Below are 18,272 nucleotides of genomic sequence, written 5' to 3' on the forward strand. Positions count from 1 at the left end.
TCTTATACTATGCCGTGAAGATTTAACTATTGTTGATCTTCTACCACATAATTGTCCATAATTGACTTCAAATGATAAATCAAAATTTCCTTCTATTCTTCGGTGTCTATACAAAGCGAAACGCCTATATTTATTTATTTATTTATTTATTTATTTATTTGGTGTTTTACGCCGTACTCAAGAATGTTGCACTTAAACCGGACAGAGCCTGGGGGAAGCCCAAGACCATCCACGGGTTGCTGGAAGACCTTCCCACTTACGGCCGGAGGGGAAGCCCCCTCGAAACGCCTATACAATCGGACAAAGAGATAAGTATAGAATGTTTCATTGTTTGATATTATTTAAACTGATTATTGTTTAATGCCATTCTCTCCACTGTTTAGAAAGAATGAAAGCCCATTTAGATAATCGTACTTCAAAAATCCATGATTGCGGTATTGTGCACGTATATATTTCCAAGATTAGCATTGATTTTTTTTAAAGTGCAACAATGGAACTATGCCAGAAAATTTCTGTAGGTAAATCACATTCCTTCACATTCACCGGCAACTGTTGATGATAAACTCACCAGTATGAACATGGTAGTTCAAAAACTATTGTCATATATCCACCAATGGCAATACGCATACTTAAATTTAGACATATTTTCGCCGTTAGTACTATTAAGGCGTTATCGTTAAAATTATATTTTGACACTAAGGAAATATTAAAAATTATTTAAAATTAACTGCTTCCCTTTGCATCTTATTCGTATAGTTTTTGTTGTTGTTGTTGTTGTTGTTGTTGTTATTTTAAAGATTGTATGTGCTATTGATGAAACATCAATGTAATTCATTTGTGTTATTTTTTCAACTTTAGTAATGAGTTGTTGGAATGTATATCTCTGAATCTCCTTATTAGTAAACTACGGTTAACATGCAGCTATGCAGTGTGCAGATTAGCACCCTGTAAACACCCCTATGCCCAGCAGAGTGAAGCGCTTCAAAATTCAATACCCAAGAAAAATCCGTTTCTATGAGATAAGTGCTCTAATCATACGGACGAAAATTAAAATAGACCTGTTTATTGCAGGTCTATAGAGAAAATGTGCCCAGTTACATTAATTGAGGAGTCATTTCACGAAGTTTATAATTAAATTTTCAAATCTGCCAACTCCATTGCTTTCATTACACCGGAGTTTGCACCACCAATTACACCAGCAACTGCAGCTCCCAGTAGCAAGTCTGACACTGATTTTTCCTCAGTCTGCGAACAGAGAAAGAGCAGTGAGATTCATTCCATCAGCTGTCATCTTCAGCCAAGTTACAGAATGACAAAGTCAGAATATCAGTTATCACGAAGTAAACAACAGAGGCTCATTCTGCCATGCCACGAGGGGGCTGTTCATCGCAGCATCAGCTGTCATCACTGTGTACCGCGCGTTTCTATTCTGGGAGGGTATAGTTAGCCTCAAAACAAGGCCAGATTTTAAAAAAAAATGATGTAACATCATAATTTGATGACTTGACGCGTGCTGTTTACGAACTTTTAGGCCATGTGCTTAAATGGGGATATCTGCATCTTACCTTTCTGCCACCAGCCTGTTTTTTTGTTTCCTTGCTAAAAAGAAACAAAAGGCGAGCGAAACATTAGCGAAAGTTTACTTGTTCGACCGATTACACACAAAAAAATGTAACAATTCAGTCATATGAAGACGACGAGCCATTATGTGGGTGTACATAATATTATACTCTGTCCTCTTGTGGCAGAGTTTACGCCGCTAATGTACTGCCGCCACTGAAGTATTATGCCAAAGACACCAGACATGATACTTCGCTGAGTCACATTATATGGATACTGGAATAGGGATTTTTAGAAAACTTACCCAGATTGCAGGCCGTCTAAAATTTCCCGCAGAAAATATCCGCCCACACCAAGCGCAAAGCCTGTAGTGGCAGCCCCCATTATAGCGTTGAAGTCAGCATCGTCCTTCTGTAAAAAGAATTCATATATGTATGTATGTATGTATGTATGTATGTATGTATGTATGTATGTATGTAGTGAGTGAGTGAAAGTTTTAACGTCGCTTTCAACAATATTTCAGTTTTATCGCGACAATAAAACGTCAAGTAGTCGATCTACTACGGATAATTCATTTACTAGTCAGTCAAAAAAAGACATCAGAAGTCACATAACAAACACAGACGGTAGTTTAAAATCACAGCTTTCCTGCCATACCAATGGTAGAGAGAAAATCAAAAATGGTATCACTTTCTACAGAATTGAAAAGTTCTGCAAGAGGGCTCACGTGATAAAAGGAATCTCGTGCAGGAGCAAAGTCGCCAAAGTCAAGCAATATGTGCTTGACTGCGAACCTTTGATCACAAGCAAAACAATGAGGTGCATCTTCTCCTTTCAACAAATACCCATGCGTAGCACGTGTGTGACCGATACGACACCTCCTCAAAACGCAAGAGCGGTGACGATGCCGTGAAAGGGAAGGTGCTGGACCAACAAACTGACGAATATCGTGCAGTTTGTTGGTTGTCTGGTCATCCCATTGAGCCTGAAACAAGCGCTTGATATAGGAGCAAATAAGTGAACGCAAGTCCGAATATGGAACGTCATTTCCCCTTAGCGGCTTCATCTGCAGCAGTATTCCCTGGGATACCCGTATGCCCGGGCACCCAACAAAAGACAATGATAAAATCTTCATTAAGTCGTTTGAACATCTCCCTGATAGACAGAATGTCTGGATGTACAGGAGAACTAGCCCGAATTGCCTGGAGGCAGGAAAGGTGAATATACGGTGATAAAATGGATACTTTGAACACATACTACTAAACTCCTGTTGGTATACTAGAGGGTTGGTGGAAGATTTCTTCAGGGAGCAGAGCGAGGTATCAACCTGAGGCTCAGGACATAACCACGGTGGATCTTCCTGGATGTGTATGGGGGTTTCTATGAGATAAGTGCTCTGATCATACGGATGAAAATTAAAATAGACCTGTTTATTGCAGGTCTATAGAGAAAATGTGCCCAGTTACATTAACTGAGGAGTCATTTCACGAAGTTTATAATTAAATTTTCAAATCTGCCAACTCCATTGCTTTCATTACACCGCAGTTTGCACCACCGATTACACCAGCAACTGCAGCTCCCAGTAGCAAGTCTGACACTGATTTTTCTGACACTGATAGTATCCAGCCCAAGTCCAGCTGCTTGCACGTGTCCCTGGATGCGGACACCCAGTGGAGGAACAATGGATGGCCTCTGAGCATATAAGTCTTCAAATTCCGTATGGAAGACACAATCAAAGGCTGGATTGGATGGATTGGCTCTAAGCTTGGTGATATACTGTGAGGATAGTTTAGTTCTTCGAAGCCCCAGGGGAGGCTCGTTTGCCTCAACATACACTCTCCACAGGAGAGGTGCGGAAAGCACCTAAGCACAACCGTAGGGCCTGGGATGTACAGTATTGAGTTTCTCCAACTGGGAGCGTGACGCACCTCTATAAACACTGCAGGCATAGTCTAGCTTAGAACGAATCAGTGCTCGATAGAGCTGAAGTAGGGTTTCATGATCCCCTCCCCATCGAGCACTAGAGACAACCTTCAAAATATCAAGCGCCTTTAGGCATCTGGCTCTAAGATAATTAATGTGAGATGTAAATGTAAGGTGCTTATCGAAGATCACTCCGAGGAATTTTGCCTCCGGCACAACCTTGATGGGGGACCCATCTAAAAATACCTTGGGGTCTTCATGGGGGAAGTACTTCCGACAAAAGTGTACACAGTTAGTCTTCGACTTGGAGAACTTAAATCGTTCTCCAGTGCCCAGGCATGGATTTCGTTAAGGCAAATCTGCAGCTGTCTCTCAATAGTGTGCATACCTTTGCCTCGACAAGAGATACCAAGATCGTCCACAAAAAGGGACGCATTCATACTAGGAGATAAAACTCTGGCAAGGCTATTAAACTTAATGCTAAAGAGAGTAACTGATAAAATGTTGCCTCGAGGAACCCCCTGATCTTGTTCAAAGTAGTCAGATAGGATAGCCCAAACCCGAACTTGGAAGTGTCGATGGTCTAAGAATTTACGAATAAAGTCAGGAAGCCGACCTCTAAGTCCAAATCCATGCATGTCTTTCATAATACCATATTTCCAAGTAGTGTATTATGCCTTTTCCAGATCAAAGAAGACAGATACGACATGGTCGTGATTAGCGATACGTTCTTAATAAAGGATTCTAGACGAACAAGAGAATCAACAGTACTGCGATTCTCGAAATCCACATTGAATGTCGCTTGTTAACTCGTTAGTCTCCAAAAACCAGACTAAGCGATCGTTAATCACCCTCTCCATAGTCTTGCATACACAACTGGTTAAGGAAATAGGACGATAGTTATTTGGATCGGTAGAATCCTTTCCGGGCTTTGGGATGGGGACAATAATAGCGTTTTGCCATGAGACAGGAAAATTCCCGGAAATCCAAATGGTATTAAAAATTCCAAGAAGCACCCTCAAGGAAGATTCTGGAAGGTGGCGTGAAAGCTGATAGTGGATATCACCTGGCCCTGGAGTTGAGTCATGGGCCTTGCTCAGGGATACAGATAGTTCATGTAGAGAAAATGTAGCATTGTAGGATTCTTCATTTGAGGATGTAAAATCAAGACGACTTGCCTCGGCCCGTTCCTTGTTACGCTGGAACTGAGGCAAGTAATTATCTGAAGACGAATGGTGCGCAAAAGAAGCGCCCAACCTATTGGCTATGTCAAGTTTTTCTGTCAAAAGATTATTCCCGTCTTTAAGATGATTGACAGCGACATTGGATCCCTTGCCTTTGATGCGTTGGATCATATTCCAGACTTTTGACACAGGGGTACGATGACTAATCTTAGAAACATAACGTTTCCAAGAGTCACGTTTGGACTGTTTGATAGTCCTACGGGCTTTAGCTCGAGTACGCCTAACATCGTCTAAATTACCGGGAGATGGTCTACATCGGTACACGCGCTCAGCACGTTTCCTGAAACGCCTTGCTCGTTTACAGTCCTCCGTGAACCACGGTTTCTTAATACGGGGAACCGCACAAGATTTCGGGATACATTTGGAGGCTATATCGATTAGCTGATCCGAGAATAATTGGATAGGGTCAACTGCATCAAGAAAAAGGTCGCTAGTAAGTGTTTCACCACACAGAACAGCAAAGCGGGGCCAGTCTGCTTTATCATAATTAAAGCGTGGAAGCGGGGAAGAAACCGGCTCCTCAAGGGCAAGTATGGTGGGAAAGTGGTCGCTTCCGCACAGATCATCATGGACGCTCCAGCTGAATTCCGACCTTAGCCCTGCATCAGCCAGAGCCAAATCAAGGACCGAATAAGTGCCCTTTGCAGGATGAAGGTAAGTATGTGTGCCATCATTTAAGACGCAAAGAGAGTTATTAGATATGAAATCCTCCTTCTGGTTACGTTCATAGTCACCCCAGAGAATACTGTGGGCATTTAAGTCACCCAAAAAAGACACGGTTTAGGCAATTGATCGTAAAAATTTTGCAGCTCTTGTTGGTGAAGAGTAGAAGAAGGTGGTATATAAATACATGTAGAACAGATTGTTAATACTATACCCAGTGTGATAAGGACCGCCACCGCCTGCAAGTCGGTGTTCAGTGCCAGTTTATTGTGTATTACGCATTGCCTGATCAAAAGAGAAGAACCGCCTGATGCCTTCCCATTAGTAGACGTGGCAACAGCGTGATGCGATACATAACCTCAACATTGATAACTAGGATCAGTCATTAGAGTTTCCTGCAAGCTAAAAGCTATAGGATTGAGGTCTTGAGCTAACATCTGGAGCTCTGCGAGGTTACACCTCAATCCTCTACAGTTCCACTGTAAGATCTTTGTAGTAGCCATTATTAATTTTTTTTCCTGGACTTTTTATACATCGCTGCCCTACGCTCAGCAAAATCCTCCTGTGACAACGTTATCAACTTCCTCTGCTTTTTAACCTTGTCAACTTTAGAGTCGCGTCGCAATGTGCGATAATACGCACTGTTTGATAGTCCTACGGGCTTTAGCTCGAGTACGCCTAACGTCGTCTATCAAACATACGACCCCAGGGATGTTAAGACAGGTACCAAGACCTCACCCTTGCCATTGATATAGGCAGGCAAGTCTTCGGGTACATCCATTTACGAAAGAGATTCCTCCATGTTGGATTCCCCACCAGCCCTAGACATATTAGATTGCTGAGAGCTTCCCTGAGGATCAAGACAATCTGCTATATCTCTAGTGTTTAACTGTGACATTGTAGACGGGTCAGGGCTGAGCGTCCATAAGGACGGGCTCTTACCAAGTGCACCTTTGGAGGGCGTCACGCCACTGGATTGCGTCTCCTTATTGCAGGATGGCGTAGTATTCGAATTTCTGACGATCTAGGGAGTAAGGAGGTATTCGAGATTTGACTCATGCTGACAACCCACTCCGAGCTATTTAACGTCTGAGATGCCTTGCAAAGGCTCTGGGGCCCACCTACTACTGGCGATTCGCTTAACTTCCTGACCTTATTTGTAGCATCAATGCGCTTATTTCTAATCTTTGTGCTGGAGAACATGGAGTTGGTGACAACTTGCCATTCTCCAGCTTCCTCGTTGTCAGCAGTAGAGTTAAGCAAAGTCCCCTTATTTTGTTGACTGGAAGGAACAGACTCGCCAGAAACCCCAATTTACATATCATCCCCATTTCCTTCACTATAATTACCATCATCATCTCCTCGACCTTCATTCTCATCTTTATTGTCACCTTCAATTTCATAATCATTACTATGTTTATCATCATCATCATTATCATTTCAAGCGTTATCGTCATTATGGCCATTGTCATTTTCATTGCTCAACGGGCAGTCCTTTTGAAAGTGGCCTGCCTGTTTACACTTGAGGCATATATCCTTTAAAGGACAGTCGGCCTTGAAATGTTCTGTGCTATCACAGATGTGACAGGCAGGGACCTGACCTCTGTACCACAAAGGAATGTGTGTGTGTGTGTGTGTGTGTGTGTGTGTGTGTGTGTGTGTGTGTGTGTGTGTGTGTGTGTGTGTATGTATGTATGTATGTATGTATGTATGTATGTATGTATGTATGTATGTGTGTCTGTATGTGTGTCTGTGTATGTATGTATATATGTGTGTATGTGTGTCTGTATGTATATATGTGAGTCTGTATGCATTTATCTTTTTAGTACACCACAGCAATCTAGGCTGTGTGACATTGAGCACGATATAAGAATATACCTACGCCTACCGACAAGTCCAGTCTATAATGATGCGACTGTAACGTTACAACCGACAGATAGAGACATAAACCGACAATCTTAAAACAACTAACTCGGCATTTAAATGCGCACAACAATTTTGCCGTCCGGGATAATGACCAACACACCATTCCTTCACGAGTTCGACTCAAAATCATAGTGAGTCCCTTTCCTTTTACATCGTTCAAACTGTGTCAACACGAGACGAAGCTCTCTTGAATAGGGTTACGACATCAGCATGACTTTTAACGCCATCATGTTCAACAGCATAGCACCGATGCTTAGATATGGTATCGGTGCTGAGAAATATTTGTATTTGTTTATTTGTTGCTTGGCGCTATACTCAAGTTTTTTTTTTTTACTTAAACAGTGGCGATGAATTTTATGGGTGGAACAAAGGCCCAGATGTGAACATCTGATTGTGAGGTAATAAGGTGACAATAAGGTTTCTTTGATCTATATCGTTAGTGTTACTTAAACACGAATAAATGAACATGTCAAAACTGAATTTTACTAGAATCATCCACGGTTGGCTGACAGTGCGGACAGGGTTTAATGGAATAAACCCTGCACCTTTAGTCAGGTTTGAATAAATCATTACTCCTTACAGCGGAAATGTTAAGGCTGGAGACAATTTTGCGACAAACAAAAATACCTACATTGAGTTTTGCAACATTTTTTTCCGCTTTTTCCACACTATGAAAATACTAATTTGTTAAATTTTAGCAGAGTTAATTTTGTTAACGATTTTTTAACAAACTACTATGTTACTGGCCGTATTCTAGGAATAGGCAGCAAAGCCCTTTTGTTAAACTTAAACACATTTGAAATTTTGTAAGGCCTCCTTGTATCTTCCACTATATTGGTTGTATTTTCTAAAATTTTCTTTCGGTGTTTACAGATTACCCAAGACTGCCTGTCTTCCAGTTGGTGTGAACTATTGCTCCTGTTCAGTCATAGTTCCCAAAACATCTATACGCCGTCTCTACGGGAACCACAACCGGAAATACAGATAGTACGTGTTGACCTCCCTTCATACCTGGAAACTTAATAATTTCACTCCTGTCCTTTGTTGTTGTTTTTTTTGGCAAAATCAGCATTTTTGCTTTTATATTTTGAGAGGGCTATTAAATAATTGTTGTAAACTATCCACTTCTGAAGATGAAAACTAATTTGAAAATTAAATAGTCTAAAAGTATTTAGACGGAAATTCTGTTATTCTAGAATAGTTTTTACATGTAATAACCATAGAATCCCTTCTTCATGAAATAAAGCAACACAGCAAATTGAACAAAATGAACTGCATCGTTTTTCATTGCATCAGTGAAAAACATTCGTTCATTCATATATAATTGTGAGAACCATTATTTGGTGGTGAAGAGTTTGCAGTACAAGCATTATTCTATCATTTCCTGATAAAATCTATGAGTATATAAATGAATCAATAAATTTTTTGCTATGTCACACTCTTGTTTTGCGGCCAAGCCAACTGATAGATGACAGTACCGGAAAGATTCAGGTTCATATACAGTCACCCTTTAGCTTCACAAGGACTTCTAACCCAGTGGTTTCGTCAACTTCATAGGTCTGCTATTTGGTCAAATCCTCTTAGTGCCGTTACAGCAATTCGTGAAGTTCTGGACTAACTATTCAAGTTTAATTTTGTATTTCAAGTGACAAAACTTTCTGGGATATGAGTGCTGTACATGCTCTATTGAACAACTGTAGGCAATGATATGAATGTAAGTCTTTCAGAGTATATAGGAGATACAGGGTGTGATAGCTTGTAGCAGCCTTTCTTAATGATTCATTAGAATAGAAAAGAAATCCCAGAGAAATTCTTACTCAGACTGAAGTAATCAAGGGTAGGGCTTCAAGTCTTAAATATAGGCGTGGCGCTCCTTTAGGAGCCTAAAAAAAACGTATTTAGCCTGGTGACATCTTGTTTTATGAAATCTTTGATAACATGCATTACGAGCTTGAAAGGTAATTCACAGTTTTTCTCTGATTGGTTATATGCTATTCAATTGATAGTCGTTTATTAGACAACTGGTGGAGATATATTAGTCAAATAAATAAGCTACGAAATTTAATGTTTGCATTTGTAATTACTCGTCTTTTTCACATTAATAATTGCAATAACGTGTGCTTCTGTACAACACCAGGAATATTTCATTACCCACGGCCTGGCATTATGGTTAAATGGCATCTGGTTAGTTTCAGCCCAGTGGGTTAACAGATGGAGTTGTCCTTTGCATGGATGTGTTGATGTTAAAAGAGCAAACAGACTGTTCAAAGCTACTGGTTACACAGCTGTGCGTGACAGTTTTTACACGGCTGTGTGTCACTGGTCACAGGGTAGTGTGTCACTGGTGACATAGCACTGTGTTACTGGTTATTTGGGCAACTGGTTCTGGAGCAGAATGGTACTGGTTGTCGAGCAATGCAGTACTGGTTACAGAGCAGTGAGTTTAGGGACCAGTGCATTACTGCCTATGGATGAGAATGTTTCCGGTTAATGAGCTTTGTGTGTGAACTATCTTGAATTTAGCACATTTCTTTGCGATAGCAATAAACTGTTTTGCTGAAATAACAGATTAATTTGTATAGTTGCTACAAAGCATTTTATTAAAAGTCTTCTTTTTTAACAAGTTTTATTTCAAAAATAGTCAGCAGAACTAATGGATTTTTATTTCAATATGGGAACCTAATTCAAAAGTGGCCAATGTTTAAGTCAAAGCTGACCCATTTGAAAAGCAATAAAACTTCACGGGTATTAGCCTTCTTGAAGTGCGCTTACTTACCAGGGAGTCGTGTTTTTGCTCTGAACCGCATACTAACTGTTGGTCATTTTCAAAGGTAAACCCCCTGTCTCGTGTTCCATTACTCCCGGGTCTTTGGGTTCCATTTCTCCCAAGTCTTCGGGTTCCATTACTCCCGGGTCTTCGGGGTCCCATTACTTCCAAGTCTTCTTGGGATGTGTCCTCCTCGCTGAGATAAGGGTCAACCTCGCGGGTCATACCCCGCGTGAGTCTCCGCTCCTTGGTGGTCATGGCTACAGTACAAAAATGGTTAAGTTTTGATGCTTTCTATGTCAATAATGTTCATGTTCTGTTATAGTTTACGCTTTCCATACAAATCTATACATCGAAACAGACATTCGTATACCAGTCGACAACCAATATAGACGTCCCAGGTCAATAACCGCTAGACCAATTCTCAGAACGAAATGTAACACAAACTACAAACTGCAGAACTAAGTAAGTATATATAGCATGAAATTAGACCGGAATCGTGAAAAGAGAAGTGGTCAACAGTTTCTATTGATATTTGAAGGACAAGGTATGTTCTTGGCCGCTGAGTGAAATCAGTAGTGATGTTGTGTACCATGCTAGTGTGAGTGAGTGAGTGGGTGCTTGGGGTTTAACGTAGTGCTTATTCAGTTATATGACGAAGAAGGAATCCTTAGAATGCATGTAATGTGCCTCTTTTAAATCCGTCCTTGTTGCAGGACGAATTTCCACAAGCTCTGAGACGCCTTACCGAAGGCAAGTAAGCCATCCCACCCGAGCCATTATACTGATACGGGTCAACCAGTCGTTGCGCTATCCCCTTCATGCTGAACACCAAGCGAAGAAGTTAAAACCTCCTCTTTTAAGGTCTTAGGTGTGACGTGACCCAAGACTGCTAGCGGGGCCGGTTCTTGCTTCAAGTTGTCAATAATAAAACATGTAACCCAGTTGCGCTTTGATTTGCTACTGTTCATGCATCCAACGTGACGAGATAAATCAATTATGAAACCCACCACCATCCACAGGTTGCTGCCAGACCTTCCTAAGTACGGCCGGATGAAGCCTGCATGAGCCGGACTTGAACTCACTGCGACCGCATTGGTGAGAGGCTCCTGAGTCATTACGCTGGGCTAGAGCTCTAACCGACTGAGCCACAGAGGCCCCCAAACACTCATTTTAAAACTCATAGATCGTTGCCCAGTTTCCAACGTGTTGACATGGAGGAAAAGTCAGAATGGTGAACATCTATAATATAAAAGACTACATAATACGGTGGAGGGAGGGGTGGGGGGCGTTGGGGACAGGAAGCATCGAGGGAAAAGTTTGAATGGTTAATATTTAAACACTACATATAAAAGACTACATATAAAAGACTACACAGCATAGATAATAAAACCAGGTCAGTGATGACAGAGTGGCAGTAAACACATTTTCACAAGTATATAATCGGCCAAATGGGTTAAGACCTTCTGAAAACTCCGCAATCTGTACCATCCATTTCGAGTGCTATGTAGGTCTAAACAGAAATGTTATCTCTCTCAGAAATGACTATGCTCTTCTCGTCGAAGTAATCACCGAAAATGAAGTGTTCGAACAACACGGTCATGTTACATCGATCAGTACAGTAGGTCATGTGATGAATGTCTATGGCAAAACGCATTAGATGTCAGCCGAATTCGAACTAGTTTATGCTCGCACTGTCAATATGGACACAGAGCATAAAACTAGAGCGGCAAATCACAGTGTGATGGCTTGCAAATCCGGTCACCCGTCAGTTCAGCTCAGGTCTATTTTAACTGTTTGTAAAAGCAAGTAAAATGTAGTAACTTAGAGGCTCTCTAGCAATATGCATGATGAAGAACTAGGTAAAAAATGGAAAGTGCTGTTAACTGCAATTTATTAGACGTCATTGGTCTAGAACTACTCAAAATGCTGTGTTGTCATCATTTGAATAAACTTAATGAAAATGATGTGTACAGCTTTTTCATATTCCTCACACAGTTTTATTTATACCTCGTCGGATTTGCTAGTTCACTGCAACTACCAATCCCTTGATCGATGCGGTTGAGAATTCGAATCCAGTTTTCGCAGTAATGACTACTACTTAGTATCATGACGTTTTATCACGTATATGGCAAAGGTCGCTGGTTTTCTCCAGGCATTTACGTTTTTCCACCTGTGAAACCTGACGGCTGCTTAAGTGATATATTCTTAAATGTTGGTGTTAAACACGAACGAAATAAATAGTTGTAAACTAAAATATAATATTCTTTTCATTTGATTCACATAACTAGATGTTTAACTTGCGGCACAAGGTGAACACAACTCAACAGGGCCAAACCGTGTGATATATACATCCTTGTTAAATCGTAATAACTAAAATCTGTGCTTTCAACTTTCAGAGCACGCTTTGAATCAACGGTAAATTATATTTAGCTGCAAAAATCAGTATGTTAAGGTACATGAAGGTGGTATTACTGAACTCTTGCGCTTGAAAATTCAAACTTTCAAAATCGTTCAAACTATACCAGAGGAAACCGGACTGAGCATGGGGGAAACAAACGGCCTGCAGGTTGTTGCCAGACCTTGCGTCTTCTGGAGATGAAGTCAGGATTTGAACTCACGGCGACCGGATCCGATAGTTCCGTACCGTAATGAGAGTGTAAACTTGGTGCAAACTTTAGTATTTGAGATCAGTGTGACAGTAAATCTTTCGTATTGACTTTAACTGTATATATGGAGTCAAAATTCTGAGCATCTTTTGTCCTTCACGATGCTTACATCACATTACCCGAGGAATGCTGCAAACCTCTTGGAATCCTGATAATTATTCACTTAATATCCAGTATAGTAGCCTGCTTTATTACACCGAATTATAATTTCCTTAGGTTTTAACTTGTTCCTATTGATTGACTTTTGCAAACCGTCGTCACACCACACGTGTGTGTATGTTTAAAGTGGTACTTAACCATTTTTAAGTCATACGACGACGAGGAGTCATATACACCATGTTTTCATGTGGCACGGCGAGTCCATGCCGCCAAAGTGCTGCCGCCACTGAAGTATCATGCCGCAGACACCAGGCATGGCACCCTACCGAGTCACATTTTAGTGACATCGGACTTACTGGATTTAACTGATTGGTGTTTTACGTACCATTTTTGGTACTTGTGTTTGGTAAGACACGACCCGAGTTTGACAATTCAGACGGCGCGGATAGTTCCGTACCGTAATGTAAGAATGCCTGCGCAATGAATCTTACTTTACAAACACAACAGCCACAAAATGACTACATTCTGTTTACTGAGGGTTGTAGGGAATACTTGATCAACCTTCACTAAACTTAAAATTAAAAGGAACACGAGTGCCAAAGGGAACACAAGTCAACACAAGTGCCCGAAAGAACACATGTCAACACAAGTGCCAAAAGGAACACAGGTGCCAAAAGAACACAAGTGCCAAAAGGAACACAAGTGTCAAAAGGAACACAAGTCAACACAAGTGCCCGAAAGAACACATGTCAACACAAGTGCCAAAAGGAACACAGGTGCCAAAAGAACACAAGTGCCAAAAGGAACACAAGTGTCAAAAGGAACACAAGTCAACACAAGTGCCCGAAAGAACACATGTCAACACAAGTGCCAAAAGAAACACAGGTGCCAAAAGAACACAAGTGCTAAAAGGAACACAAGTGTCAAAAGGAACACAAGTGTCAAAAGGAACACAAGTCAACACAAGTGCGGAAAGAAACACAAGTGCGGAATGAAACACAAACGCCAAAAGGCACAATTGTAATATAGATAGGTGTTTAATGCCGTATACTCAAGATTCTCTCATTTATACGAAGGAGGTCAGGTCACCTATCTTCACCAGTTATTCGTAAAAATAACTGGCTGATTTAAAGTCGCAACCGAATAGACATAGCTGGATTCGAACATTCCTGAGAGTAGCAGTCATGAATCCAGCGATTTAACCACATGAACCAGCCAAACCCCCGCAAATGTAATAAAGACGGATGTCCATTCCTTATTGGAACCCTTAACATCAGAGACAAAAACAAATTTAGATTAAATCAATGACCACGTGGCGTCAACGCTGAATAAATAAAAAAATCAATCATTCCCGATAAATCCCCCGCTGTTACCGATACAAACCGGCAGATGGATGGCTAATCGTCTGCAGTCAGACAATCTGGAACATGACAAGTATTGTAAATCAGCACTAAAGCCCGTAAAAACTATTTTACAATACACGTTTGCACAGGTATTTCTCAGGGCCTCTATACTGCACTGTCTTGGGGGCAAATTCATTTTGTTAACGTTGTGCTTAACGACAAAACATTAAACACTCCCGAGAAAAACTCTACCAACATCATCCAACATTCAGCATTGTTATCCTGTGATAGCACTGAATGTCAGAACACATACACTTAAGCATCTCGTGGATCTATGGTTCCCACGACTTCTCCATAGTTATGGTGATTTCGTTTGAACTAATGCTTTATTCCTTGCATTGTGTTTGCAAGCTATAAAATGGATAGTAGTTTGGTGGATAACTTGCAGCGGCAGGCACGACTGAAAATGGAGTTAACGGAAAGGGGGTTTACTTGTCCTAGTTTATACTCCCAATACTGAGAACCAAACTGAAAAATACAACATAAAAGATATAGCTTTATTCATTAGACACTTCCATATTACCAAAATGTCAATGGGGTTCTGTGTATCGGAGACGGTATGACATGTGTGAATGGTAATTACAGGGCTAAAGTGAAAATGAAACTAAAAATTCACCTTTATCTTTAACTAATCTGCTGGACGCCCTTGGTCATTTTATAGAATGTAATAGCTATCTTCAGTGAGACTTGTAATTTTCCACACCATATTTGTCACTCTAGACACTTTCTGTTCTCTACCAAAGTCGACGTACAACTACCTGGAGGAAACACTATACCAGCGACATCAGAATGACAAACTATTCTTTCATAACACGTCCAACCAAGCTAAAACGCAGCTTCCAGCTATAAAGTCGTATTTATTTCGTGGCACTTATTTCGATAACTTTATAATGGAATTCTGTAAATGAGAGATTATATAACAATATGTGAGCGGAATTTATGGCTCTTTGCATTGTCTTCTTTTAAATATTTGCTCAGTATTATCACAACACTACACTTGAAGTATTTTCTAGAACAGTGCTGGCCACAGCTACTTACCTTTATAATCAAAATGAATACGTCAAACCAGGTGAACGGTGCAACCGTAATGGCGTAATGGCGTGAGGTTTACAGACCTATATATAGAATCGAAGCCATGTCCATAGTGCGCATGTGCACACAATCTATTAATAAACATTGAAAAGATAAACTGGCCACAGACCCCCATTAATTTCCCATAATCGATAATGTTAACATTTAGCACTGTAGCTCAGCCCCAACCATTTCGTGGCCAATTAGCTTTGGTGCATACCTGACCCAGCCTGTGAGAAGCCATAAAAATCTTGACACTGGTTGACTGTCAAAATCTGGACCTTTCTATGCCGGCAGCTGGCAGGTATCACAGTATCACAGGCAGAGACGAACACACAAAATGTTAGCAATGAATTTTATTCCTAGAGACTTGTATAGGTGAAGTCAACAGAATAATTACGGAGCGTAGGTTGTGCAACTTGTGCTAAAGTAGTTGAACTGGTGACGAATATCATTTGCGGTATATATGTGCCTCGCTGAATGATCTACGATATAAATATTACACACAAGTTTATGTACAAGACTAATTTTCGGCAAAATCCATAATTAGATTGATGTTCCAAAGAAATATGTCAAATAAATAGTAAGAGGTAGCCAACTAATTGAAAGAAGCCGTGGATGTGTCACATGCTATCAACCTTGATGTCATTACAATATAATTTCCTCTCCTGCCACCCCTGAGGGTTTTAAAGTGAACAAATACACCTGAGTTTGAATTGTTAAACTGCTGAAATCAAAGCTGAAAGCCGGGAGGTGAACCCTTAGACCACAACGGCGTCGAAATGAAGTGAGCAATCGCGGCATGCTCTAATATTTTACATCCACGATGCCCAGACCTTTTGGTTCTAATCTAATGAAACGTTCGCCGTAATTATCCAGTAAATACATGTACCGTTGAAGTTTGCTGTTTTTAACGTGGTAAATCCCTTTGCCGATCAACTCTTTTGAACTTTGAAAAACGAAAAAGTTGTAACAGGAATTCAGAAATTCCTGTCGCAGTCGAATGTGGTTCTAGTGTTGCAAATAGCTCTTCTCAAGCAATTCGTGGTTGCATAATATTATCATGCCAAGATATGTAGCTGTGGAGAAGATGATATGTGTTCCTTATAAGACTATTACTCACCTGAGCAATACGGTACCTCGTTTGTGGGACGCGCGGCTCCCTGGTGGCCGTATATTTAGCACAGACATCAATATTGGCACGGGCTTCAACCTCAGTGTCGTTTAAAATGGGCCAGCAATGTCACCTTTCCTCTATCAGCTGATTCTTGCTGTTATCGCCCACATCCTGCATGACGGACCCTCAAGTGTTCGGTGTCGACGAAGAAAACATTTAGCTGATCCATTTCCCGTACATTTAGATTAGTGACATTTAGATCTGAGATCTGTTTCATTCGTCCAAACTTAGCTTTCAGAATTACAGATTCGCTAAAGTGATCAGTCCTACGGACACAGCTATATATTATTAATATTATATTTGTCTTCATAATTTGTTACTATCAAATTTTTGTGGAGGACCGTGGCTCAGTCGGTTAGCGCGCTAGCGCAGCGTAATGACCCAGGAGTCTCTCACCAATGCGGTCGCTGTGAGTTCAAGTCCAGCTCATGCTGGCTGCCTCTCCGGCTGTACGTGGGAAGGTCTTTCAGCAACCTGCGGATAGTCGTGGGTTTCCCCAGGGCTCTGCCCGGTTTCCTCCACCGGCTGGCCGCCGTCGTATAAGTGAAATATTCTGGAGTACGGCGTTAAACACCAATCAAATAAATAAATAAATCAAATCTTGTGGAGGTGATAATTATCAGTGTAATAACTACGCCAGCATCAACGTATTCTATAACAACCTATACTCTGGAGGAACTATCAGGCCTTTCTCACTTAACAGAGGAGTATATCCGTACATTCTCGTCACATATGTACGGAATTGTACCGTATTCCAAAAATACATAAATCTCCATACAAAGCTCGCTTTATTGCGGGTCGAAAAACTGTACCACCAAATTCGTATCTACTGTCTGAACCAAGGCACTACAAGAAGTACAGCACCTTTGGAAAAAATACTGCTGTGCAATTACAAACAATTCAGCCGCCAATTGCATGTGTACTACCAAAAATTCCAAACGTTACACTGAGGAACTAGACCCTCAAATAGGCGTAACGTACAAGGATATGTGTATTTGGGAATTCTCTAGTCTCTATCCTACTACCCCTGACACAAATTTAATTGATAGAATTACATCAGAATTTGGTCACTGCTAACTGAACTTTAACGACAACAAAATCCTTCTTCAGTTCCACGTCTTAAAAAGGTGATATGGGATGTTCCGTTGTTCATCAATTTGCAAGAATTTATCATTTATAACGCAACTGCGAAATTCGATGAAACCATATATCAACAGTGTACAGGTATTCCGATGGGTACAAACTGTGGCCCCCGTTTGGCTGGCCTGCCCGTCTGCCCGTTGGATTTAAAGGACACTACAGAATCCCCAGTTGGTAGATCTTATCTGGACGAAAAGGTCCTACATATGTCGACTTGTAGCATTTGTTAGAGGCTGTGTTATTTGACGATTCCAATTAACATCACAAGTTATCACTTCAAGAACCTGTGTTAAGGTTATTTCATCAGACGCCCTCATTCTAAGTTTGCTAAGTTTTACAATGAGTATAATTTTCTTGTAAGTAAATAGGGAATAACGTCCAGAATCTCTGACACTCTTCTTCGTGATTGTGTTTAATTCCGGTTAATCCGGGGTTATAGGGGCAGTGTATTCATCGTGTTGAATTAGATCGTAACGTTGGATATATGAACAGTTGCAATCAAAGCGCAGTTGAGATACATTTTGATTATCGCCAACTTGTATACATGATTTGGATACTGATTTCATTCATTCGCGTGGAACATTCATCGCATCTTTCTAAAACCATTGACAACAGTTCACTGCTTCTCTT

The 18,272-nt window shown here is 40.8% G+C and overlaps 1 protein-coding gene across 3 annotated transcripts; it reads right to left on the bottom strand.

Moving 5' to 3' along the window:
* Positions 1-783: 783 nt before the first annotated feature.
* On the bottom strand, positions 784-16,589 carry LOC135477903 (uncharacterized). 3 transcript variants are annotated; one of them, XM_064758116.1, is made up of 5 exons: positions 16,449-16,589; positions 10,093-10,343; positions 1,865-1,971; positions 1,566-1,599; positions 784-1,245 (listed from the first exon to the last, which is right to left on the bottom strand). In XM_064758116.1, the coding sequence occupies exons 2-5, from the start codon at positions 10,339-10,341 to the stop codon at positions 1,132-1,134; spliced, it is 504 nt and encodes a 167-aa protein (XP_064614186.1). In that variant the 5' UTR covers positions 10,342-10,343; positions 16,449-16,589; the 3' UTR covers positions 784-1,131. The 3 variants fall into 3 exon arrangements, with proteins under 3 accessions (XP_064614186.1, XP_064614187.1, XP_064614188.1); XM_064758117.1 differs by lacking the exon at positions 16,449-16,589 and adding an exon at positions 15,293-15,352; XM_064758118.1 differs by lacking the exon at positions 1,566-1,599.
* Positions 16,590-18,272: the final 1,683 nt, after the last annotated feature.

Source organism: Liolophura sinensis, chromosome 11, assembly GCF_032854445.1.
Source record: "Liolophura sinensis isolate JHLJ2023 chromosome 11, CUHK_Ljap_v2, whole genome shotgun sequence".
Lineage (NCBI taxonomy): Eukaryota > Metazoa > Mollusca > Polyplacophora > Chitonida > Chitonidae > Liolophura > Liolophura sinensis.